The 26980-nt window shown below is 47.3% G+C and overlaps 1 protein-coding gene across 2 annotated transcripts in view; it reads left to right on the top strand.

Annotated features, from left to right (window-relative positions):
• Positions 1–25872, top strand: part of CPNE4 (copine 4) — a 381982-nt gene extending 356110 nt beyond the window's left edge. For both annotated transcript variants that reach the window (XM_010961247.3, XM_074372416.1), the window contains exons 11-16: positions 5581–5714; positions 13927–13981; positions 16283–16334; positions 18114–18247; positions 23396–23632; positions 25275–25872. In XM_010961247.3, coding sequence (XP_010959549.1) covers positions 5581–5714; positions 13927–13981; positions 16283–16334; positions 18114–18247; positions 23396–23632; positions 25275–25409 — 747 coding nt within the window. In that variant the 3' untranslated portion in view covers positions 25410–25872. The remainder of the gene's footprint in view (positions 1–5580; positions 5715–13926; positions 13982–16282; positions 16335–18113; positions 18248–23395; positions 23633–25274) is intronic.
• The last annotated feature ends 1108 nt before the right edge of the window (positions 25873–26980 follow it).

Genomic DNA, 26980 nt, shown 5'->3' with positions numbered 1-26980 from the left:
GGCAACGAATGAGGAGAGGGCCTCCTGGCATAGAGACAGGCGGAGGGGGAAGGAAATGACATTCTGTGCAGTCACCCCCTCCCCCCAAGCCCTCCAGAGTCGAAGTCTCTCCTGGGTACAGAGGATTACCTGGGGATCCAGGAGCTCCAGCCAGAATAAGCCTGTGTCTCCCTGGAGACCGATGTTCACTAGGCCGCAAGGGAGTCAAGTCCTGCATGTTTCCTCCCCTCCTTCCCCTCCCCTGTGCCCAAGTGACCTGCCTCTTGGATGCACCAGCCAGGCTCTCCTGCACATGGATTTGGTTGGATTTGCCCAACAGTGGCTGGCGGCCAGAAGTCAAAGGATGGGAGGAGGAGGAAGTTGGGGCGCTGCCTCCCCAGCTCCCTGCCTGCCAGCCTGCTGTTAGGCAGTGACCACATCCCTCGACAGAAGGACACGGTCCCTGCCAGGTGTCCCATCCTGCAGACATGACTCTCACTAAGTCCCTTTTGAGTGAACCATGTTTCCTGTCAAGACTCTGGCCAGTATGCACCACAAGCAGGGCGAGGAGAAGGCACTTGCACGGTCCAGTGATGCCCAGGTTTCTGGTCCAACCTCAAGAATATCAAGAGGGCAACCTCTCTCCCTCCAGGCACCAGGTGGATGTATAGAAAGGGCCCTGAATACTTCGATTGAATTATGAGGATCAAAGCCCAGGTCTTCAAGAAGAGACAGACTTGGGGAAAAGAAGACACTGGGTGAATAAATGCAAAACGAGTTCCCCTCTGAGCATGAACGTTTATGCATCCATGTAGTCTCATGATGAGTGCCGAGACCTGACTGGGGTTATGTGAACATACGGGATGCATTTAGGGGATTGTTGGGGAGATGGCTTGGATTCAGAACCTGAGAGGCTTTGAATGTTGTGGTAATTGGGTGAATAAAGGACTGTGGGGAAGGATCTTGAGCAGGACATGGGCCATCAGGGCCACGCTGTAGGGAAGTAGGTCTGGCAGGGTTTGGTGACAGGCACTGATGTGGTGACAGGTGAAGCAGCCATCCCGGCGACGAGGCAGACGAGGTGGCTGGAAGGGCAGCAGTGGAGAGGGCCGTGTGGAAGGAAAGGCCACTTGCCTTGACTTAGGATCCAGTGAGGGGACAGAAAGCAAGAGGTTGAAGGGTGAGTCCGGGCTGACTCAAACCTTTGGGGCCTGAAGACAGAGCACGGCGGTGCTTTCAGAGAAACCTGGAAGCCAGCAGGAGCCGCCAGGCAGCAGGGTGAATTTGCCCGAGGACGTACGCTCAGTATCCCGGTGGAGACGACCCTTATAAGTCCAGACCTTGGTTTCAGGAGAGAGGTGGGTCTGGATGAGATGGCCAAAGAGAAGAAAGGGGGCCCGGAGACAGAAAGTAGTAGAAGACCTCCGTCTGGCAGCTGGGGAAGGGGGCACACCGGGCGAGGAGAGATGCTGGGGGACGAGGTCCCGGGGGAAGAAGTAACTCAGGGGAGTGGAGGGGAGGTTACAAGGCCAAGGGAAGTAATCCCAGGTGCCAGAGGGGAGACTGAAGGTGAAAGATGGAAAACGGGGATGGGTTGTGTCATGTGTAGGCACAAATCACTTTCAAAGGAGCAACCCCAGCAGAATGAGACGGGAGACCCAGGAGTGAGGGCGTCAGTGGAAGGTGGGCAGTGAACACAGTGGGTACCACTGCTCACACAAGAAGGCTGACCGTGAGGGAAGTGGGAGGCAGGAGGCGGGAAGGCGGACGGCCACCTGCGGATGAAAGGAGGAACGTTTCAGCTCTAAAGTAAGAAGAGGAGACCCAGTGTCAGGAAGAGATTAAGGATGCTAAAAAGACCCCCAGTCAAGGGTTCTGCTTCTTGTTTGGTCACATGGACCCCTTGAGAATCTGATCCAAGTTCTAGATCCTCTCACTGGGAAGTGAGCACACCAGTTCTGCACACAGTTTCAGGAGACCAGGGGTGCCCCTGGGGACCGTCTTTGTTCCTCATGTGACTCCTTGAGTTGTCAGAACTCCGGAGCGACTGTCACATTGCAGCCTTGGAGTAGCTGGGCGGAGGTGCAGCGGGGACTCCAGGGACAGAGGCAGAGCTCAGGATGTTTGGCACGTGGTACAGCAGCTGAAAATAAGCCCAGATACTGGAAGTTCACATACGAAATACAGTTATAGGCAGCATAGACGAGACAGACAGCATAAGGTATTTGGAAGGAAAATGGGAAGAAAAAGTAAAGGTTTCTTTTAACAGTGATTGCCTTTCCACATGCAAAAAAAAAAAAAATGTTCACCGTAAAATGGGTTTCCCCAGAGAGAAGTTGTAAGCTATGTAAATGTCCAACAGTAAAATAGTGGCTGTGTCATGGCAGTGCCTCCTTTAAGTGGACTGTGAGAAAGCCATTTGGAGTGATCATTATAATGATAAGAAATAATATATGCTATATATACAGACAATAACTAAACAGGAAAAGACAAAGAAAATAGTACTTATTCAGCTAGTAGAATCCTGAGTGGTCATTTTTTTTTCTTATTATTTTCGGATGGCCCTTTTTATCCTTTGTAATTTTTTTTTAAAATTAAGATGATACTGCTTTCTTTTATCTCTGATTTTATAGTCTACATTTTAATAACAGAATATGATATAATGTAGTAAGCGGAATGTGGCTTCTCCCAGATAAACCTTCAAGCCTAAAAATAGATCACCTAGTAAAGGTTCTCTCACGTACTCTTTTCTGACCCTAACCCATTTGGGACATCCTGTGTCCATGCCTTGTCTCAGTTTGTCTTAAATCTTGATTTTATAGCCCAGATGAAACACTGGCAGACCCTGGTATAGGTCTCAGAGAAATAAGGGCAGGTCCTGGGTTGAAGAGGAGAAGGCTTTGCACTTCCCAGGAAGTGGACCAGGCAACCTTCGGGGTCTTTCTCCTCTGCCCATGTTCCTCTTTCTTTGCCTGTATGGAGTTTTGAGAAAACAGAATAGCGCAAGAATTAAACCTATTATTTAAGAAATGGTCCAGACTAACCAGTATCTCCACCTACAAGGCTCGTTGTGTAGATCCAAATTGTATACAAATCTAAAAAACAAAAACAAAAAAGCTGCCCTAAAGCAGGTGGTGTCGCAAAGGTTGGTGGCAGGGAGGCTAGGGAACTAACCAGAGAAGGTTCATAGGAGCTTTCCGCAGAAAACATCCAGAAGGTTCTCAAACGGCTCGCTTTTCCCAGGCAGGGAGAGGATCTGAGAAATGCGCTCGTTTCAGGTGAGCAGCTCAAAACATCCAAAGAAGGAGACTGATCACTGGCGTCCAGCCTTTTCCGGGAAGCAGCGCCCAGCGCGGGGACCCGGGTCAGGAGGGAGCAGCGTTTGCACCCTCACTTTACAAGGTTCTGCACAACTGCCCAGTGTCCCTGCTCAATGAAGAGGGGCCTCCAGGGCTGAAGGGGAGGCTGCCCTGGGCACAGCCCAGAACCATGGGTTTTCCTAATTAGGGCTTCGTAGCAGAAAATGAAAACGGCTCTCGGCTCTGCACCCACTGGCATCCAGGGAGCCAGGAGCCACCTCCACACACAGGCATTTTTCAGTCACTTTCTTGCTTTTATTCCTCAGCTTAACCCCATCTTTCACGGCCTCCCTGTTGCTTTTAAAATAAACCTAGCCTTTCACTCTGTTCTCTTTGCACTCACTGCTGACTTAAAGAGCATAGAGGATTTTGGTAGAAGGCCATCTCCTGAAGAGAGATTTTATCTCCAGCTTCTTCAGGGAGACTTTAGAAACCATCACTTGCCAGGAAAAAAAAATCTTTTAGCTCTCATATACTTGAGACTGTCCCTTTGCTGTCTCGTCAGACGATTCAATATTTTTCTGAGCAATGGGAACCACAGAAAGCAGTGGGCGGTATGGATCATTACTGCTTGTCTGTTGCTCTTTCTCTCCTGGTTACTTTGACTGGACCCTTCCCTGCAGGTCCTTCCACTGTAACCCCTCTGTCCCCACTCTCTGCTCCCAAGCTTAAGCATTTCTTTGGAGAGGTGTTTGCCGGGGTAACTTTCTTTTTTTAATTGGAGTATAGTTGATTTACAATGTGTTAGTTTCTGGTATACAGCAAAGTGATTCAGTTATACTCATATATATAAATCTATTCTTTTTCAGATTTTTTTTCATTATAGATAATTACAAGGTATTGAATATAGTTCCCTGTGCTGTACAGTAGGATCTTGTTGTCTATCTGTTTTATATATAGTAGTGTGTATCTGTTAATCCCAAGATCCTAATTTATAGCTCCCACCCCCTTTCCCCCCAGTAACCATAAGTTTGTTTTCTATGTCCATGAGTCTTTTTCTGTTTTGTAAATAAGTTGTGTCCTTTTTATGTCCTTTTTTTTAGATTCTACATGCAAGTGACATCATATGTTTGTCTTTCTCTGTCTGGCTTATTTCACTGAGTATAATAATCTCCAGGTCCATCCATGTTGCAGTAAATGGCATTATTTCACTTTTTTATGGCTGGGTAGTATTCTAGTGTGTGTGTGTGTGTGTGTGTGTGTGTGTGTGTGTGTGTATACATATACACCACATGTTCTTTATCTAGTCATCTGTTGATGGACATTTAAGTTGGTTCCACGTCTTGGCTATTGTATATAGTGCTGCTGTGAACATTAGGGTGCATGTGTCATTTCAAATTGGAGTTTTCTCCAGATATATGCCCAGGAGTGGGATTTCTGGAACACAGGGTAACTCTATTTTTAGTTTTTTAAGGAATCTCCATACTGTTCCCCATAGTGGCTCCATCAGTTTATATTCGCTGGGTTAACTTTCATCTAAATGGTGACTACATTAGAAATCAGAAGAAACATGCCTTCCCGTGTTAGCACTCCCCCCACCCCTCCAGGCTCAAGGATTTTGTTGTTATTGTTAAGAAGTGTTGGTTGAGTCAGCTTTTACTTAGATTATGATGATGTGGGGGTCATAAAAATTTACGAAGTTCAAGGATGATGATACTTGGTTTCCCACCGGGAGGGCCACAGCGTCAGGGTATCTTCTCTGTAGTAGGCAGGAGATCTGACACATGTGGGAGCCAGGAGCCAGGAGACGGATGCCGTGCACAGGGCTGCTTCTGGCAGGAATTCTGTTATAACCACTTCAACACAGCTCTCTGCCACCAGCTACTCAGGAAAATAAAGATGACCTTGTTGTATAGGCCACATCTTAAACACAGAATTAATTTTAAGAGAGTTTCCCTATGCCTCCGAGATGGAATTGTTCCCCCTGCAGAACACATTTTCTTAGTGAATTAAGATACTCTCCTAACATCGTAGATCAGCAGAGGCTGGGCTTTCTGACCTGTACGTCAGTCTCAAGTTTGGTCTGGGACTGGGAGAGGTGGGCGTCAGGGGGCGGGGGAGTGGGAGGGAGTGTGGAAACTTCAGAAATGGCCTCAACCAAATGAGTAACTAGTTGTTAAAGCTAATCAGTTTCTTCCCTAACTGTGCCGATCGGCAGCCGGCTGTGTGACGTGTCTCTCCTGACAGCTCCTACGAGATCCCTTCATGGTCAGCCGACCCACCCTCCTGTCTTCTCTTCCAGGTAGCTATAGACTTCACCGCCTCCAACGGGGACCCCCGGAACAGCTGCTCCCTGCACTACATCCACCCTTACCAGCCCAATGAGTACCTGAAGGCCTTGGTGGCTGTGGGGGAGATTTGCCAAGACTATGACAGGTAGGAGACTCGGTCAGCCTGGGCCTCACCAGTGCTCCCTGGCTGACCTTTCACAGATGAATAGAAATTAAAGTCTGGCACTGACTCACACTGAGACTTATGAAAGAACAGAGTAAAACCTTGACCAGACGTGTTATCCTCTCCTAGCCTAGAGAACTGAGTTCGTGCCCTTCCCACCCAGGTCACCCAAATAATTCTTTCGGCTGGCAGGACCACCAGACAGTGATTTGAGTTTCCATGTTGTAAAGTTTTAGGAGGTGCCTTGCTACGCAAAGTCTGGTTCATGGACCCGTGGCACATCACTCAGGGACTGAGAATGTCAAAACTAACTCGAGACTCTAAGTCAGAATCTGCATTTTAACGCGCATCCCAGATGATCTGTGTGCACTTTAGAGTCTGAGAATCACTGGTTTATTGGGCCCTGTTCTAACTCTCGCAGCGACCCTCCCGCAGTGGGTGGTGTGTAATAGCAGAGAAAAACCTTGCAGGAGGGGAGGCAGTCTGGGCCCTGCCCCAGCGTGGAGGCAGATTCAAACCCAGCTCCACTCACTCTACAGCTGAAGTCTGCAGTCGTGGGGTCTCACTGACCACAAAAGCTGTTGATGACTTTAGCAGAGGGTGTGTGTCTGTCCGCGAGCATGTGTGTGTGTGTTTGTATGTGTGGATATAGAAAACATGATTTTAAAGTCAGATCGGTATTGTATTTATTTTTACTTGACAGTAGATATTGACCTTTCCCAGCAAGAGAATTCCCTGTAAGAAGTGATTTGTATAAATTACATTAAACTGAATTTATTCTGCCTTTCTGGTATTTCCAGATTAAGGTGAAATTGTTCACCTGTTTGTTGAAGAAGGCTCTTTGAGGCAGAACCAATGTAAACATAAATATGGGTGAATCTCAGTTGAGTTCTGATGGGATTGTGAAACAAGGCTAGTTGGTAGTGAGCAGTAATGAGCTGACCTGTTACACCAAGAAAACAAAGAAAGTGACCCTGTCTTCCACTTTCAGGGAGATATTATGGGATAGCCTGATTTCTGTTTCTCTAGCCTGGCAATTGTATTAAAAACCTGGTACTCAGGGAGTGACACAACCTAGTGGCCAGAACGTGCAGACAAACCAACAGGACGGGTAACAGGAAGTTTCCATCAGGGTCCTTCCTGCTGGCGCGTCCCTGGACTTGACCTGGTCACCACCAGAAACTTAGGTGGACACCCAGCCAGTTGGGGATGAAAGAACAGGTCCAATAAAATCAGACAGCTCTGAACACTCAGGCCCTTATGCATTTGGAAGAGAGGGCAATAAATAGCATTTTAAATTACCTTGTTGAAGTGATCCTTACATTTAACCTTGAGATACTGACTGTGAAGACTGCTTGAATTTCAGCTCTGGTTTCTTGAGGCCCCAGTACACAGAGGATTCCTGGGGAGACCTGTGGGGATTTCTCCCAAGACCAACAGATCGCATCCCTACTGTCAGAAACTTCTCCAGACGCCCCCAAGACACCAACACAGTGATCTCCCTCCTGTGTATCTCATACACACACACACACACACACACACACACAACGTAGTCATCATACATCCTTATGGGAGAAGGAAGGGACAGAGTATCTGCAGAATGCTTAATAACTTTTAAATTCTGAAATGCTTCTAGAAGAGAGAAAGTAGGAAAAAGCACTGAGTACAATAGATGCTTAATAATAAAGTTGGCTCTGACTCTGCAGTGCAATCATGAATCCACAGAACAGACTGGGGTGTTGGCCAGAGATTGAGATGCCGACGCCCAGGGCCCTCGCTGGCTCCAGGGCAGATTTGCTGGACAATCTGAACAAGCAGCACAACCGTCTCTTTCCTGAGTCCCTCGCAGGCAAGGTGCAGACATGACAATCAGAGGGACCTATGCATCTTATAAAGCTGTTATCCCCTTATAATGTGAGCCAGGCCAAGCCTGGGGAGCATTTTGTATTCCCTCAAAAATACAGATTCAACATAAAAATAAGAGATGACACCTTCAGGGTTATGTGAAGAATCATCGCAAATGATTCTTTAAAAATTTTTAAAGGATAATACCAAAGTTATCGGCCCCAACTGGCCCAGAAAATCAGGTGTCTGCAGCTCAGTGGAGCTTTGCTTTGTTTTGTTTTGTTTTGTTTTGTTTTCATATAAAGAGGCACCTCAGCATTGAAATGGGCACACAGGAATCGCTTCCTGAAAACTGACAAGTTGTGCCGTTTCTCTTTATGTGGGCAGTTAGACAGGAAACAGGCAGAGTCAGGAAATTTCAAGTACGGGCTTTGGAATTAATTTATTCTCGCATCAAAGTCAGTGAGGGTGATGCTCAGAAAGAAACACTTGAATAAAAACTGACGGAAGGCAGCATCCCCCTCCTGCCACGACATGGGGTTTTTCCATCCCCAGGAGTCTGAAAACTCCTCCTGGCCTCTGACAGTCTCTCCCTGCCTTGTCCATTCCCTGTTCAGGAGTGGTTACCGGCGATCCGGGAAGCCATACAGCTTGAGAGGTGCGTCAAGCTCTTAGCTCTCAGGGCGGCCTTGAGGGGAGGCTCCCCCCAACCTCTCCCTCCCCCAGATGTCTGGTCCGAAGACTGGAAGGCAGCCCTGCAGGCCTGTTCTCTCTGATCCTCTCTCTGGAAGAGGGACTAGTGCCCTCTCTCCGCTTGTGACTGCCCGGCGCATCCGCACTCATACGCGAGCTCACCTGCTCCCGCGGATTGTGCCCCTCTCAGCGCCTAGGGACTGAACTGGGGTCCCCCGGGGCTTCACCCCCATCATTCCTCGGGCTCCGCAGAGACGTGGCTCTCTGAGCACCTGCCGAGTCTAATGGAACCGTGGTCTCGATGCTGTCTGAGGAGTGTAGGAGCTGAGGACATCGCTCAGAAGTGCAGACCACAGTTTCATAGACTTGGCCGCCCAGGAATAAGGCGGGGTATTAGGAAACAGGGCAGGCGTCTCCTCCACGGTGTGCTGGAGACCAGGTCAGCACTGAAACCCAGTCTGGAAATCAGAAGTCAGGTTTGCATCACATCACTACCTTCCCTGCTCTGCCAACTCCAGTCATAGGTCCTCTGCCTCAGCCACATGCTGGAACCACTGGAGAAGCCTTAAATAAACGGGTGCCTGGGCCCTACCCCAGGCCCCTTGATTTAACCGGCCCGGTGTGTATACATCCTGGGGGGGTCAGGATTTTTCATTCTAATGAGCATCCAGGTTGAGACCCAGAGTTAAGTGGGCACAGGTGGGCGAGGTGGGGCAGCCGAGGACCTGAGTGGTACCTAATGGGTGCTGCACCCTGTGAAGACACAGAGGGATTGCCCCAAGTGGTTCACAGTCTCACAGGAGAGAAAAGCATGTGAATAAGTCACAGCCCCCCGTGACCTGTGTGAGGGTGGGGACTGCATGAGGAGGGAAGGGTTAACTCTGTATCCTTTGTGGGGAGAGAGGTAGGTAGCCAGGAAGGGCCTCCTTGGGGTGATGAGTTCCACTAATTCTGTTCTTTGCTGCTGTTAGAATGTGGATGGACTTATCCTAATGATTCTGAGTTATTAGACCGGACGAGCATCCCAGGAAGGGCAGAGTCAACATGGGTCCTAGTAACAGTGGGCCTGGGGTTGGACCCGGCGGGGCCCCCTTTACCCTCCCGGGGTCCACACATGGTATCCTTGACCACACGGAGGGTTCATCTACCTTCGCCTGCAGAGCAGCTGTAACCACTGGATGTGGAGTGACTGCTCAGCAGAGCTCTGCTGTTGACCTACCTGATAAATGACAGAGGCCATTGTCTCTAATACTCCCCACTTACTCTTAAAACATGATGGACCACAACAGGGAAAAGGGCTATCATGTCAGATCGAAAAGTCATTGTGGACCCCTGACCTTTAAAACTTTTTTGGCTCACATACCCCTAAAAAGAACGTTATGAAAACGGATAAGCCTCACACATTTTTACACTGAAATCTAACATTTTCCATCGTGAGTTTAAATAGTGATAAAGAATGAAAATTCTAGCATCATATAAATACGGACATTTAAAAAATAAAACTCTTACAGAAGTCTTGTGAATGCTTCCAGGGGAATCTAAATATGCGCCGTCATCCCTTTGAAAAATGCATGAACAAGCTCATCAGTTTGAGCTGAGAATTTTAATTCTTTCTTCTTTTTCATGAACTCATATTTCCGTTCCCTTCCCCCACGGAATTTCTCCCCAGTGTATCTTGAAAAGTCTCATTTGAAATTCCTCTGTTGATCACTGTATCATACGTTTCTTTAATAAAAATATGAATCTAAATTTTAAATTTTGAATTTCTAAATTGATCTGTAATGAAAAGATTCAAAGTACTTGAAAATATCTCTGGTTTAGTTTTATCGTGATCACTATCAGTGCCTAACTGATCATAAACATTTGGGAAATTTCGGTACCTGATTATTGCCTATAAAACAGTAAAAATGAAAAAAACTTAATGAAAAAGATAATGAGTTTTTTCCCCAATTAGTTTACGTGTCTGTAGGTGACTGCTACCTGTTACTAGAATGAGAGATTCTAGCATCAGTTCTAATCCCATTTCTTGTTTTTACTAACATCAATACGAAGAAGACTTGTTTCTATAAGTAAGTACGTGATAATAGAAAGAGTCTGACTAGCAGTATTATACAATTCTTTAAATTCTAAATTTTATCTGTCATCAAAATGTATTTTTAACCATCTACCACCTGACATCAGCACTTCGTACCATTTTTTAAAGCCAAAATTGGCAGCTACCTGACTTGCAGAAGGATTTGTTTGCTAGTGAGTCACTCCCATTAAGGGTCCCTTTATTTTCTGCCACAGACCTTTTACTCTGGTGAGCAACACGCCCCGCCCTGTGTGGGCAAGGAGGAGGGTAACTGTCGGGGTGGGGGGGTGAAGGGAGCGCAGGTCCTTCCATCACAGGTGTTCCTGTGAGATCAGTTTCAGCAAAAGATCCTGATTTCCTCTAAAACAAGACAGCCGTGCTCCCCTACCCCAGAAGGGCTTTGATTTCCATGTACCCCAGCTCCAAGACAACTGCTTTAGAGAACAGCCTCTACCAAGTGTCTCATTGCACTGAAACGCTCTTTTGCTCTGAGTTCATTCCTTATGGACACAGTCACTTGTCTTTACTTTTTTTATTGACATGTAGTCAGTTACAATGTGTCAGTTTCTGGTGTACAGCATCATGTCCCAGTCAGCATATATATACATATATTCATTTTCATGTTCTTTTTCATTAAAGATTATTACAAGATATTGAATATAGTTCCCTGTGCTCTACAGAAGAAATTTGATTTTTATCTATTTTTTATATAGTGGTTAGCATTTGCAAATCTCAAACTCCCAAATGTATCCCCTCCCACCCCCATAAGATTGTTTACTGTGTCTGCGAGTCTGTTTCTATTCTGTAGATGAGTTTATTAGAAATTTGTCTTTACTTTGATTCATCTCTGGCTTTAGCTCAGTCTTCCTTACCAGGGAGGGTGAAAAGGACTCTTCCTTCTGCTGATCGTTTGGCCAAGGTCTTTCCCTGAGAAGTTCAAGATAGCAAGCGCATGGCCACTGAAGACCACAGGCTCTCGGATTGTGCTTTGTACTATTTTATTCTGATAGTAAGAAGCGCTACCTTCAGCGCTGTGGAGATCTGCCCTGAGTCTTTCTGATGGGCAGGTTCCCCCAATCATGTTCTCAGTGGTTGCTCCGCAACCCTTGACCCAGTGCTGGTGGGCCCGAGCTCATGCTCCTGGCTGTGCTGGCGAGCTGGTGCTTGCTCATGGGCTCAACTTGCCTGCCCTTGTCTCTTGCATAATAAGACTCCTCTCTGCCCAGTGTTATTTTTAATCAGGAAAATGAATGCTAAAATCTATTGTGCTTAGGCTGGAAATTTTTTCTTTAGTATGTTTATCAGAGTCTTGGTGGTGGCTCACCTCTGAGAATTGATGCCCTCCTGACTCATTAATTATTCCCCTTGTAGGTGAGGCATTTTCCCCACCTCCCAATTCTTGAAACTCAATTATGTAACAGTGCGTCGTGCTCAGCAAACTTTACATCCCCAGGGGTGGCTCAGAGATATAAAAGGAATATTGTTAAGGCTGGAACACTGCTTTGGTGATTAGAAATGGATGGAATATTAGCTCTCACCCCTCCTAAACTCATCACAGAGGAGAATAAAGGGGGTGGAGCCTCCTAGGTTCCTCCTCTGTGTTGACTTCTGAGCCTGCTGAGCTGGAGGAAGCAGGACCCATCCTCCACCCAGGACAGCTCCGTTCCAGATTTAACTGGAAAAACCTCTGAAATCGCCCTCGCCCATCCCTCCCCACATCTGCTCTCCCTTGTCTGGGTTAAGAAGGAATTGCTGAGACAAAGTATTTCAATATTTCCAAGGACCAGAAGTGTGTTTTTCTTTTTTTCTCAAAGCTGTGGTTGATCCTTTATAAGTCATTGCAGTCTTCTGTTTATCAGCATTAATACCTGTTCCAATACCTGCTTGATGTAACACACCACAAAGCCCGTATCTGCACAACAGACAGGAAGAGGGACCTGGAGATTTTCTGGTGACTTTAGACTTTGCTTTCAAAGAATTCTGGTTTCCTTGTATCTCCCATCTCCTACACTAAATTTGGTCAGATTGGCTATACTTTGGTGACATTTTATCAGGGTCATCATTGGCTGCGTTATAACGCCATCTAAATCAGTTTGGTGGTGATGGTGACAATCTGGCTTTGATAATATGACTTCTCAACCAGCTTTGGGGAGGCTCCTCGTTTGCTTCCAGATAGTTCCTAGGACAATGAGCTCTAATCTGAATTTCCTTTTCTGCTGGACTAACTCTGCAAAGAGCTGAGAAAGGCAGGAGTTGTTCCAAGCACAAATCTCAGTGGTGTTTTTAATGGGAGAGAAAGTAGAAGGTTGATGGCCTGAGAAGGGCCTGTCCTCTGCCGAGACCATATTGCAGAGCACATCACGGCAGGCCCCTGACAGCACAAAATCTGCTCAAGGACAGTCTTATTTGTTGGCTGGTCTGGGGCCCCCATTACTGAAGCACAAGAGGAAATCCCAGTTAATGCGATACTTAATCACGAAGTTGTAACAGTATAGTGGAAAAGGCACGGGCTTTGGAATCACACAGTGCTCCCTGATAAACCTCAGGGCACTCTCTTAGCCTTTCCAAGACTCAATTTATCCATCAGTAAAATGAGAATTTCGGTGGACCTTCAACTGTGGTGTGAAAACGAACTAAGCATGTATATTGCCAGCATCTTATCTGGCATGGTGCAGTACCAATCAATGTCAGTCCTTTAAGCAGAAAAGTTAGACTTAAGATACAGCATAGGTGAATGAAGATGTTCAGAGAGAAATTTCAAAATGCGTAAGAGAAGCCAAACCCAAAGGACATCTATGTGACCCTTGTGCATTTTCAGAAGAATTCTCCCTTCTTTATAGAGCCAGATCTTCATGATTCAATTCACGGCTTCTGTGCTTCTTAAATATTTATTGAGCACACACCCCGTGGCAAGTATTATGCTGAAGGTAAGGGCACAGGACAGTTTGGGGCAGGGAGGCCGTGGACATGTGAAAATACTAATATGAAACCAGTGTCCCTTTGAATCCAGGAGCCAAGAAAAGACATGGAAACAACTTAATCGCTGCTCATGTGATAAGCAGGCGCAGTGAGTCCTGCCAGTGGAACAAAGCTGGCAGTTAGCGGATCTTCCAAGCTTTCCATGCTGTTTACTCTTCCCCTTGGGTTCAGGCTCATCCGGCAGCAAAATCCTGGACCAGTCGCTTTACCTCTCAAGGCATTTCCCCACCGGTAAAGGGTGAATAACGGTCTCTCCCTGTAAAGATTTTCAGAGATAATACGTATGAAAGCTCCTAAGACGGTCAGCCGTAGGAGTTAACGCAGGATCGCTTTCCAGAGGCGACCGAAGAGGGGAGGTGGGGAAATCCTGGGATCCTTTTATTCCTTGGTGTCAAGTCTGGCAAAAAGTTAAGGGATGAAGGTGCGGACAAAAGCCCATGACGCCCTTGGGGATTATGTCTGGATTTGAGTTGCCCACACTGTTTCTGTCCCCTGTCTATCACCGTGGGTAATGAGAAGCGTGAGCCAGCATTCGGCCTGGTGACCTTGGTTCACCATGAGGTAAACAAATGAAGCAACTTCTTTTTTTTTTTTTCATTTCAGTGATAAAATGTTCCCAGCCTTTGGGTTCGGTGCCAGGATACCCCCAGAGTACACGGTGAGTGGAGACGGGGTCGTCTTCTCTTTGCTCTGAACGAAGGGTCATTTGGGTTTTTCTCCCAGGCCTCACACTTTTGGCCCTTGATGTAATTATGTACGGCCCCAAGAGTCAGAACCAGTGAGATTAGCTCCTTCAAGCCTGTCTTCTGATGACGTCCAACCTGGTATTCTGGGTGGGTCTTCTCAGTGGCCCAAACGAAGGGCTCCCTTGTAACCAGCTGTGCAGATGTCCCCAAGGGAGAGACCTGCAGACCACACCGACGGTGAGAATCCCTGACAGTGAGGTCTGCCACTCCCTCCCCCAGGCCCCTAAGCACCAGTCTCATGTGGGAGACACAGTGAAGTCCTGAGGAAAGAGCCACCCTGGCTTAGAGAATTTGGAGCTGCTAGGTTCCCACGAAGATGTTGGAATCCTATTTGGTTTTGATACCGATTTCTCACAACACAAGGAAGGCAAAGAGTGCGTAGAGAGAGCTGTGCGGCAGTGGAGCTGAGGCCCTCTGCTGCGGTATGCCAGGTGGCCCTGAGGGACACTCTCCACAGGGGCCTCAGCTCCCCCAAGGGAGAGAGCCTTGGAGAGGCAGCCGGGTCCCTGCCCTGGCCTCGCTGATGCCTCTGAGGTCCAAGTTATATGCAAGCAATACCGCCCAGTCGTCAGTTTCTCTTTTGCAGACCTTGTCTGATCTGCATGACAGGAAGCAGGTGCCAGCATCTGTTTCCAGACCAGGCCTGTCAGACCGAGGGCCTTCCATGCAAGAGAGAGTCCATCTCCCTTCACTGCTGGGTGAGCAGTGGTGGCGTGACATGTCTCCCTGACCTGTCCCCCTCCTTGTCTGCTTTGTAACCCATACTGGCCTCCTGTGGCTACAGAATTCTAAAAGCATTTGTTGGAAAAAAACAAAAGACACGTGGCAGGAAAGTATATAGAACAAGAGTGGTCGACTGGTGGCCTGTAGGCATTAGTCGGGCCACAAATATATTTGACCCACAATTTTTTTTTAAGAATTAAATAACTGAATATAAAATGTCAGATTTCTGGCTTCTCTGGGAAAACTGAAAGTCCTGGCAACACTTAAATTAAAAGATTACACATAGCAAAATTAACCAGCACTCAAGAGATGTAGTCCCCTTCAGGTGGGAATCAGTTCCAGAATGTGGGCAGGTGGATGCCCCCTCCTTCACAGAGCTCCTGAGCCTCGAGACAGAAATGCACCTGGAGCTAAATCCTGGGAGACAGTGCCGCGTGCACACAGCCCCAGGGGAATAGGAGACACAGCACCTCCTGTCAGCCCCGGCTCCCAGGGGATGTTCATTCCCCAACACTCATCCTGTCACTTGGGCAGGTAAAGCAGGCTCAGGAGATCTGAGAAAAATTTAAGGTAAATAAAGCAGATAAGACGGTTGGCAGTCAGCTGATACTTGCCTGGAGAAGCTAAGGGCAAGGGGAAGTGGGCTGGTATCAACAGCGTCAGCTCTGACAGCCCCCCACACACTGAGAAAAGAGGGGAATTTTAACACAGTGACCCATTTTCTAGCCCCCAGAGAGTCAGCGCTCTGAGAAACAGCCTTGGAAATGGAAGTCTCTGAAATTCCAAGTGACCCGGTAAAAATGTCTAGATGCCAGGACATCTCTCTTATTTTATGAAGTTTTAGAAAGAAGAACGTTATTTAGAAAGAAGAACATGTTATTTGACCTTGGGCATAGGTCCTGCCGGGTAGAGGAATTACTGTTGGGAGGCTCCAAAGTATTATCACTTGATTACTTTTCCAAAAGTAGTGTCTATTTTTCCTTGTCTACGTGTAAAGTCCCTCCTGCCCGGCCATTCGGTATGTTATGCTGGAATGAGCCTTAAATGTCAGCAGCCTAGCTGGGGCCTTTGTAACCATGACCATGATGAGAGACGCTTGGGTTACTGGGTTATCATTTTTTAATCACTGGGTCCAAATAGAACTCAGCCAAATTGAAGCCTCCAGTCTGTGTCCACTTCTATCTGGACGTTATTTGGAGTTACATTTTTCTGAAGTCTTTTCTTGGATTTCTTTAGATGCCGTCTTCTCCCCTCCTGCCAGCATGTATCTGATTCTAGAAAATCTCCCTGTCACCTTCAACTCCACAGGAAGCTTAGAATTCACCCTCCATCTCAGATTGATTGTGTCAAGGCTTAAAATGGTTCCCACTGCTTAACATAGAATGAATGAAATGGGCATGTGCTTGCGAACTCTCGCCCCCCAGTGCCTCCTTACTGGGTTAAAGTTGTAATTCTCCCTCCTTCCTTTTTTCATTTGAATGGGTGTCCAGGTCTCTCACGACTTCGCAATCAACTTTAACGAAGACAACCCGGAATGCGCAGGTGAATCCCGACGTGGCAGAAAGCCAGTGTCTCGTGGCCCCTCTGTTTGTACTTCCCCACTTGAGTGCCTCTCTCCTGTTGTGGTACCTCCATTGTGCTTGTCCCTAGGTGAGAAGTAGGCTCACTGGGTCCAAATAAATATGCTACTCCCAAGACAGCAGAGAGCCTTCATCACAGAGCAGAGAAATACTAGTGGGAAAGGATGAGATCTATTTATTTTTCACAACCGCCTCTGTGAAGGTTTAAGGAGAGGGGGGAGCATGGAATCATTTGACGCTCTCAGCATGTGGGCAAAGGATGTGGGTGGCCTCCAGGACTTCAAGCCAGTAGCCTCATGGTTGTCAGCCAGCAGGAGCCTCTCGGAGGCCGCTGTCCGTGGTCCCTATTTCCGGCTAGAAATTCCCGGCACGGTTCCACAGAAGAATGACAGCTATGACGAGAAACTTCACCCAGAATTATCTTACCTGCTTCCTAAATAATAAACGGAGCTGGGCACACGTGTTGCTCTGAAAGCGATCAGATGCTTTTCTGGTGGGGTGGTGGGAATGTCTGGGTCTCCCCCCTTGTGCTTGTCAAGGAGGAGGGGACTGAATGGGTCACTTAGATCCTGTTGGGGGTCTGAGCATTTGAGCTTCTTTCACAAATTGAGCACAAACGGTCCAAGAATGTGACGTCAGTGTCACCAGGTCTGCACATGACAACCTCTGAGCCCAGAACTTCCCTCTACCCTGATTTTTTCTCACAGTCCCTCACACCCAGTTTGTTATAGTTTGGGTTCCCTCATCCCAGACCACCCCCGCCCTTAAACCATAAGAATGGTTTTCCACCAGAGCCAAATGAAGAGCGTATCCAGTGTTAATCTGTTTCATGTCTTAGGATTCAGCTGCCTCGTACTTTTGGGAGAAGAATCAAACTGGCTTATCTTAGGCAAAAACCTCAGGAACCAGAAAAGCTAGAGAGCTTCTGCTCAGCATGACTTAACTTCAAGACCAGGCAGTGTAATGACTTGGCATCTCCCTGACTTTGGGATGGCAGGCTTAGGGGCTGGATAAAGAGAATGCAGCGTTTTCAAGCATTTTCATACAAATTTGATTACATGCATGTATACAAAGGCAGAACAGAATAGAATTTGGGTGGAAGCCCCACTTTAAACGAGGAGGTGACCACGGTGGTAGATGTCCCTCATCTGTACTCTGGTCCCCAGTAGATGATTGTGTTGGTCGTCACACATTTAGTGAGCAGCTGCCTCAAGCTCACGAGGGAGTTAGTCGCAAGTCCTCCACACAGGGATTCAAACACCAGGAGAGACGGTTGTGCGCACCCGTAACCCACGCAGGTGGCCCAGGGTGGCACGTGCTAGGGTGGAGTCACCCAGATGGGGTGACAACAAGAGGAGGTTGGAGCTGGGAGCTCAGCTCTGAGAGGACACCTGAGTCCACGGCAAACCTCTCTAAGCCTCAGTTTCTCCACCTGTAGAGTGGATGTAACTTCCTTTTCACGATGATGTGAGTATCTAATGAAATCTGTGGTATAAGGTGAGACCTTAGGGGGTCGTTTGTGGAGATGGTCACATTTGACTTGAACCTTTAAGGAGACTGATTTCAGCAGGAGGAGAGGCAGCAATACCAGGATGGGGGTGTTTCCTCTGATCTTGAGACCATAACTGTGCTATTGATAAGGACTCTTGGGGGACTGAATGCTTCATTTGTGTGTGTGTGATTATAAATGTATTTACCATGTTGACTCTTGAACTGTTGACCTTTGCCAATTTCACGACAGGAATCCAAGGCGTCGTGGAAGCCTACCAGAGCTGCCTTCCCAAACTCCAGCTCTACGGCCCCACCAACATCGCCCCCATCATCCAGAAGGTCGCCAAGTCAGCGTCCGAGGAGACCAACACCAAGGAGGCATCGGTAAGCAGAGGGTCAGCCCACTCACGGGCATTTTCTACCTGGATACGGGCCACAGCCCCACCCCACTCTCACAGTAAATGTGCATGCCTACCTGTCTGAGTTTGGACAAGTGACTTGACCTTCCCTGTCCTCAGTCTCCTTATCTGAAAAATGAGGATGATTGGGAATGGAAAAAAAAACTGTCCAAAAATAAGCTTGCTTCCCAGTGTACCCATAGTACAGAGGCAAGTGAGGCCAAACAGAAGCAAACGGCGGTTATTCTGCCCCTGGGGTCAAGTGAAGTGACGCACAACATCACAGTGAAGGTTTGTTTCACGTTCTCTTGGTGGTTTTCTTAAGGGAATTGGACACCAAGGCTACAAGACCAGTTTGCTTTTTTCCCTAATATATTAGAGTTAAATATATTACCATAATGGCTTTTCTGTGTTACCATTTTAATAACATCAATATGTTTCTTCTTTAGCTTGATGATCGTTTTTCAGATTTAGCGGACTATTAACTGATGTCTGAAATTTTCTATATGATTTTGTCCTGAGTTCCAAGATGCTGCATTCACATAAGGAAACGCTATGCTCCTCCTTTGTCTTCCTCCCTCAGCTTGTCTGCCCCCCGGTGTGCTGTGCCCGTGTTCCCAGCCCTCCCTCCCGGTGGGTGGCCAGGGACCACACTCTCGTCTCATGTCAGCGCCTCCTCTGGGCACGTTGCCCTCCAGTATCCAAGGACGCTGACCTAGTGTCACACTCCCTGTTTCTCCTTACCATCTGTTCTTTTCCTTCCTACTGAAGACTCACTCCTGGTAGCATAAAACACGCTCCCAGTAATTCCTATTGAAGTTAAGAGCTCTCCCTTGACACCGCTTTCCTCTTTAGCTGCTGTCCCTTACTTTACTCTTGGTTAGAGCAAAATTCATTGAAAGAGTTGCCTGTCTTCCCCTTCTCCATCTGTCCTCCCGTTGGCCCCTCCACCCAGACCACCCCGACTCTCCTCCCCGACACCCCTCTGAAGACCACGCTTGTCAAAGTCCACAGCACCTCCATCTTGCCAAACCCACAGAGGCCTCAGAGCAAATCTGAATCCTCACAGATGCAAGATTTAGGGATAGGCTTGGACAGGATCAGTATTTTATTTTATTTCTGACCTTTTTATTTTAATCACCAGAACTTGACATTCAAATTCATTAAATGATACCTGGCTCAGAAACCCAACCTGTAAAACAGATTTTAAGAAAATAGACTGTCTTTGGTAAATCTGGGCATGGGCTCGGTCCACACTTGTCTGTTCTCCTTGACTCCCTTCATACCAAGAGCATCCAACACATCCCTAGGGCTCCCCAGAGCCCAATTTGGGCTCATCTCAGCCTCTCTGGGGCACCAGGACCACACGAGTGAAAAGAAAAACTGACATAGGTCTGTGTTCTGTACTGGTAACAGCCAGCATGAGATTGTAGCCATGACTCACTCCCCCAGGGACAGGTGGGGCTGCTCTGAAGGGCAGGTCAAGGGAGAATGCAGGAAGTAGCTAATTCACATATTCTCAAATAAATCCCTCCCATAGGCCAGGACCACTGGTGCTTTTCCCCACAGGTTTCTACTGTCTTCTGGACAGTGTGTGGTCCAGGGCCCGTGTTATTCTTGGTCACTAAGAGTCCTAGCCTTGAACCTTCCAGGCAAGTTGAACCAGGAAGTCTGTGACTGTAGGATTTTTTTCCTTGATTTTGTGAAACTCTTCTAGAAAGAAAAAAAAAAAAGTCCCTTCCTTATATAAACAGGACCTCAAGTGCATTCAAAGATTTTACTGTTTCACTCGTGAGCATTTTCCTTGGCTGACTTTGGAAGCAACCGTTACTGCTGGCTTTATTGGAAATTTGCATCAGGGTTTTGATCTAGCAAGATTGAACCAAGAAGGATCAGATTTTAGAATCCTGACAGTCTCTTCCAACCAGGGCTTCTTAACCCTTTTTGTTTCGGGGACACCCTTAGCAACTGGTGAAGAAGCCCTTGAACTCTTCTTAGAGTGCACAAAATAAAATACGTTATTATAAAATAAGCCAGTTAGATTGAAATGCAGTTAGCAAAACATATTTAAACGTGACATAGAAGCATCGTAAATGGAGTAACAAAATTAAATGATGAGAATTTGTGGCTGGTCTGATAATTCTGTAATTTCTCAGTAGTGTTGAATGTAAATGGTATTTTGAGATATTTGCAGCCACTGTAATGAAACAGGAACCTAGTCTGTGATGTCTCCTGGTGACTCAGTCACAAGTATGGCTAAAACTAATTTTATTTGTTGATGATACTGATAGTGAGAAAAAACGATACATTTTAGTTAGAGGTTAGTGAAAATAAAACTTTAATTGACCCCAGTGTCACAGGCTTTCTGAATTCCTTCAACTCAGCTGTCCAGAGGCCCAGGTTAAGAGCCCTGCTCTACTGGAGAAGTCAGCTACATTGTGCAGCATGTCTCTAAATGGCTTGCAAACTGCGAACGGTTTTTACATTTTTAAGTGGCTGGAAAAAAAATCAAAAGAAGAAGAATATTTCATGGCACAGAAAAGTCATATGACATTCAAACTTCAGGGTCCATAGTTATATGGGACCTCAGCCATGCCTGGTCCTATGAAGTTCTGTCTGTGGCTGTTTTCACACTGCACTGGCAGAATGAAGTCATTGCCACAGACACCACCACGGCCCACAAAGCCTGAAATGTTTACTATAGTCCCTTTACAGAAAATATTTTCCCAACACCCACTCTAGACCAGGACAGCCATAAACGTTCTTGATGTGGTCATGTGACTGTCAGGTGTTTTGTTCCTGGAGACACTGACTGAGGGGCTAATCCATGCCGTGGACCACAGAGATCAGATCAGACAGGAGTTAGGGGAGGGTGGGGAGCAGAGGAGGGGGTACAGAGGTGGGATTCACGCAGGAGCCCGTCTGCTTGGGACTCAGGAGTCTCTGTCCAGGCGTGGTGTTTGCTTTGGCCTCTGAGACGCATCCTGGATGGGAGGTGGGTGATTTATGGTTCTGGTGTTGTCCCCAAGCCACCCCTCCTCCCTGCACCCCCACCCCCTCCATCATTTCACCCTACTGAGACCATCCTCCAAACTCCCAGGCTACCTTCTTTGTGAACATATAAAACTCAAAAAGCATAGGTATGGATGAAAATTTACAACTTGAATGGATTTGAAACTTGCTGGGCTAGAACTCGGTGAGCAGTCAGTTAGTGGACCGGGAACAGAGTTCATCTTTATATCAAACTGTGTGGAAAGCCTTCAGAACACGTGTTGTCTTCATCTCAGTGCAAATTTCTCTTCTCTCCAGTTGTCCTTTTGACTGAGACATTTTGTTTAGAAACAGATTTTTTCAGACTAACCAAGAAAAATGGGAACTCTTTCATACTGCCAGCCTATTTGCAACCTTTTCAGTGTGATTCTCCAAACCAGATGTTTTCCAAATGTGATTATCCAGTCTAGCTTTTCTCCTTTGAAGCAGGGCAACTTGGAATGGTTTACTTGTCCCATGTTTACTGCCCCTGCCCCGTAGATGGGGCGCCCTCCGCAGATTATACTCAAAGTTCTTTTGCGTTTGGCAGGAGCAGCATGTCGGTGACCTCTCCCCTCCCCTCTCAGTGTGGAGGCTGTCGTGATGCCACTGACGACAGTGGTGACCTCCCCTGGGCCTTCCTTCTCCAGACCCACTGTGCGGATGGGTACAGAGCCTGCTCTCCAACCTCCATCTCCGGGGGAAGGGCCTGGCGGGGCTGCAGGCTGAGACCTGGGACTTAGAGCGGGAGGACCCTCCTCCCCACGTGCTTAGAGCTGGGCAGCACTTGCAAGGCAGTCACTGGCCCAGATACATGGCCCTCAGCTCTCCAGCAGGGCTTCAGCCGTGAGAAGTATAATGGGAGCCATGGAGCACCTTTAAATAGTAAACAGTAAATGGTAGCCACATTTTAAAGAGTTAATAGAGCAAGGAGGATGTAGCTCAGTGGTGGAGCGTGTGCTTAGCATGAACAAGGTCCTGGGTTCAATCCCCAGCCCCTCCATTAAAAATTAAATAAATAAACCCAATTACCTCCCCCCAACAACATAAAACAAATGAAGAGTTAATAGATTTGCAGATACTGACTGGTATATATAAAATAGATAAACAAGTTTATACTGTATAGCACAGGGAAATAAATCCAATATCTTGTAGTAGCTCATGGTGAAAAGGAATATGAAAATGAATATATATAATTCATGTATGACTGAAGCATTGTGCTGTGCACCAGAAATTGACACATTGTAAACTGACTATACCATAATAAAATAAATAATTAATAAGTTAATAGAAATAGGGAAATTAATTTTAATAATAATGGATTTTATCTAACCCACTGTAACTAAAACAATTATCATCTTAAGATAAACTCTGTATAAAAAATATTGATAGAATATTTTCCATTTTTTTGGTACTAAGTCTCTAAAAGCCAGTGTGTATTTTACTTTATTGATACTTACATCATCTCAATTTGGATGCTAAATTATCATCAAAAATACTCAGTTTTTATTTAGATTTTATAAGTTGATCACTGAAAAAGTAGGTAGTTGTTCTAAATATACTTAAAAGATTTCCAGTGACTCAATCCGGTATCCATTTTTTTTTCAGTTAAATTTAAATTGATGTGAATGAAAATTACAAATTCAGTTGCTCCATCGCTCCAGTCACATCTCAAGGACTCGGGAAACCCGTGGAGCTAGTGGCTGTTGTACTAGGCAGCTCAACTTTAGACTCTTGAAAATCTGCTAAAGAGGCCGGGATAAACTGTCTAGTCCCACCCCTCACTTACGAGATGGGGAGGCCAAGACCCCAGGGGCTGAGGGTTCTCCCAGCATCTCAGAGCCGAGGCTTTGAAGCCAGCCCTCCTGACTCTGGTGCTTTGTGTGCTGCACTAAGGTGCCAATTAGAATTAACCCGCAGTGACTGTGCCTGCCTTTGAGCTGCGTTCACCGCCAGCCCTCAGTCCTCGGGCTGTCAGCACAGGCACTTGGAAAAGTCTGTCATCCCTCTTGCTGTGGTTGGTCTGTGCTGAAGCCACCAGGCGCTTAACTGGCTTTGTCTTGTCTCCCCATCTGTCTGTCCCCCAACGTCCCATTGGCGGTAGCAATACTTCATCCTGCTGATCCTGACTGACGGGGTCATCACGGACATGGCGGACACGCGGGAGGCCATCGTCCATGCCTCCCACCTCCCCATGTCAGTCATCATCGTGGGTGTGGGCAACGCAGACTTCAGCGACATGCAGATGCTGGATGGGGACGACGGAATCCTGAGGTCACCCAAGGGGGAGCCCGTCCTCCGTGACATTGTCCAGTTCGTGCCCTTCAGGAACTTCAAACATGTATGTATAGCTTGGGGGAGGGGAGTCCCCGTTTCTCCACCAGTGTTCACAGTGAAGCAGGGCCAGCTGTCCCTGCCAGGCCAGGACATCCCACGTAGGATGAGGAGTCCTGCTAACTGTGTAGCAGCGTTTCACTGCAGCATGGTCTCATCCACAGAACTTAGGGTCTCTGGTGCACCCAGGGCTGCCATGGACAGTTGGGCACGTTGCAAGAGAAGCTGAAATTCGGCCTTCTTCTCTTTTTCAAGCCACGTGCCCTGGCAGAGGCCTATGTTGCCTTGGCAAAGTATATTTTCAAAATGATAAAAACCTAAATCCTCTATCATTATATAGTAAGCAGCATCCAAGATGGATTCAATTCATGCCTGAGGGAGCCAGCAAGATGACAAAGCTGGTTCAAAGCATGATGTTAAGCAGTCGTTTATGGTCAGTTTGCTAAGGCAGCATCAGAACTCATAATGACCAACAGGGTTTAAAAAAAAATCATCTGAAGATTCCCTCTGGGGACGTTTCCAAGCCCTCGAGTTGTAGGGCATCCTCCAGCGTAGGCATAAGGCAGCACGGCATGGCATCCTCTCGCGGGGGGGCGTGCTGGAGCAGGCGGAGTTCTCTGCCGTTGTGCCGTGTTTGTCCATGCATATGCTGGCTTGCACATTGCCCAAGGTGGGGAGAGGGCTGTCCTTCCAGACTGTGATGTCCTGCACCATTTTGTTGGCCAGACAGAGGTAGCCACGGGACTGACTACCACCCATAACTTGGCCCGAGTGAGAAGAGGGGTCCAAGAGCTCCCTCCCTAGGAATATCATCATATTCCCCAAACCACCATCTCCCTACCCTCCCCCCCACACCTGGGGGCTAAAGCAGTGCCCTGGGGCCATGCAGGGCTGCAACCTCGTCCCCAGCCCCTCCCTCCCTCACACACTTCGAGTGTGCAAGGCGTGTGCCAGCCCTGGGACCACCATGGATGACGAGCTGTGGGTCCCTGCCTCCAGGAATTTACAGAGAAATGCCCTGCTGGGACACAGGCTAAGTGACCTGGGAGAAGGGGTGTTGCAGAGGGCTGACCTGTCACTCAGAACCTGAGATCCAGGTGCCAAAGTCACAGCTCAGGTGAGGCTCAGATTCTACATGTCTCATCAGCTCCCGTGCGAGGTGACCTGCCAGTCTGTAGCCCAAGGCATGTTCTGAGTCACAGGAGGGTTCATTTCTGCCCCACCAGTATCCCTCATGTGACTGTACCTTTCTCAGTGGCAGAACCATAGACCCCATCAGCCTGAGCGTAGGGCCTGGAGCAGAAACAATGTCTGGATTTGAAGCTCAATCAGACACAAAACAATGGAGCAAGTCTTCCAACCATCCAACTTTCACCCATCCTCAGATGTGAATAGTTTCACATTTTGAGGCAGGCAAGAAAAAATATAATTATGAAATGGAAGGTTTATTTTCCAGTAATTGGACCACTCTTGCTTGGAGTAGATGCTGGACAAATGCTGAAGGAAGGAAGGAAGGAAGGAAGGAAGGAAGGAAGGAAGGAAGGAAGGAAGGAAGGGGCTCAGAGCAGGACTTGCATCTTTTAGTCTGATTCTGGGACAGAGTCCGTGGGCCGGGTGCCATGGTCACGGTGATTTCTTCTTCCCCACAGGCGTCTCCAGCAGCCCTGGCAAAGAGCGTGCTGGCTGAAGTCCCGAACCAGGTGGTGGACTATTACAACGGCAAAGGGATTAAGCCAAAGTGTTCGTCAGAGGTGTATGAATCTTCCCGGACGCTAGCTCCATGAACTCCATGCACTTTACAGGGTTCTGAAATACTACTCCTGCCAATATTTAATACTTCTGCTCCCGTACTGAAGCACACACATACACATTTAAAACTAGCACGTTTTGGTGATTTTTAACTAATCGACGATTTTTTTTTCTGCATGTGTAGCCCCGAGGCCTGGATCTATGAGGCCCTTGCATCGTTAAAAGACTTTTTACAAAGAAACACAGATAATTATCCCTTACTCCCTGCATTACAGCATGTTTGCCTTGAAATAAAACGGTATCTGTATCTGTTTTTTATACAGATTTGTTGAAATTTTGCTAAATTTCTTATTACCTTTACACTGTAAAGCATTTTGAAACATTCCTCGAACGTTGATAGCCAACACATATTTGGTTTTATGTGCTACAGGGTGAGAGACTTTTTAAAATGGCAGCTGCATGGACTGTATTTTGCATGTTTAAAATAAAAAAAAAAACCACCACACTGTTGTTGTTTTTTTTAATTGAAGTACATACAGTCAGTAGCGACGTGTCAATTTCTGGTGTACCGCACAATGTCCCAGTCATGCAGATAAATATCACACTGCTTATTGCAGTTGTTAATCTATTTCTAATTCCTCCCTGCTGAGAATGGTCTCTCCACCGAAGAAGAGGTTTAGCCACCTGAAGATGGGCTCCCTGAAGTGGTCCTCTGAGTCTACTGTGAGTACACATCACCGGAGGAGCTTGTTAAAATTTAGACTGTGATGCAGCAGGTCTGCGTGGGCCCAGGATTCTAGCTCTAACAAAGTCCCAGGTGATGCCAGTGCAGTTCTGAGATGAAGGTTCTCGATTTCAGGGGGTGGTGGCAGAGGCCCTCCCAAACCGGGCAGCACCTCATCTGCTGGCAAACGGCCCCTCTCCCCTGGCTCCGAGGTGGGAGTGGAAAGTAATGAGACTGATTCCAGAAGCTGCACCCCCATCCCCTGCTTTATGGTGGTCACACCTCTTCCTAAAACCAACTAGGGAGTGGTCCTCCTGGCCAGCCCTGCCCTCTGAAAGGAGGTGTCATGCACCCCGGCCTGATGGTCCCGTGTTGATGTCTGTCCCCTGGGGTGGACTCAGAGAGCCTTCAGTAGACCCAGGACAATGGGAGCTTGTCACTGCAGGTGGCCACACGGGTGGCCCTCCAGAAGGGCGGCCCACCAGGCTGACCTTCAAACTTAGCGTAGCGGGGCTTCTTTCCTCCTCCTTCTGTCCCTCCTGATCACAGACTCTATCCACCCAAAGGCCTGGAGTCGCTGCTTTGGGTGGAGGTGTTTTGTTTTGCTATAAACTGGCCTGTCTTGAACCACAAGAATGCACATTTCACTTGTATAATCTTCTTGCAGAGAAACAGAAAAGTGTTTGTCAGCAAAAAAGGCACAGGGTGTACTCCATTTTCGGTCAGAGAGATGGGAAAGTCAACCTCAAAGTAAAATCGATCTGTTGACTATATGTTTGTTGAGGGGGGAAGTGTTAACAAGCCAATCAAATGCCTTGCATGATTCCAGTGTTAGATCTACAGATCCTCACCTTGCAAGTACGTGTCAGCCAAATGCACGTC

Source organism: Camelus bactrianus, chromosome 1 (assembly GCF_048773025.1).
Source record: "Camelus bactrianus isolate YW-2024 breed Bactrian camel chromosome 1, ASM4877302v1, whole genome shotgun sequence".
NCBI lineage: Eukaryota > Metazoa > Chordata > Mammalia > Artiodactyla > Camelidae > Camelus > Camelus bactrianus.
Note: the sequence above shows the minus strand (reverse complement) of the source record. Positions and strands in the feature narration are given on the sequence as shown.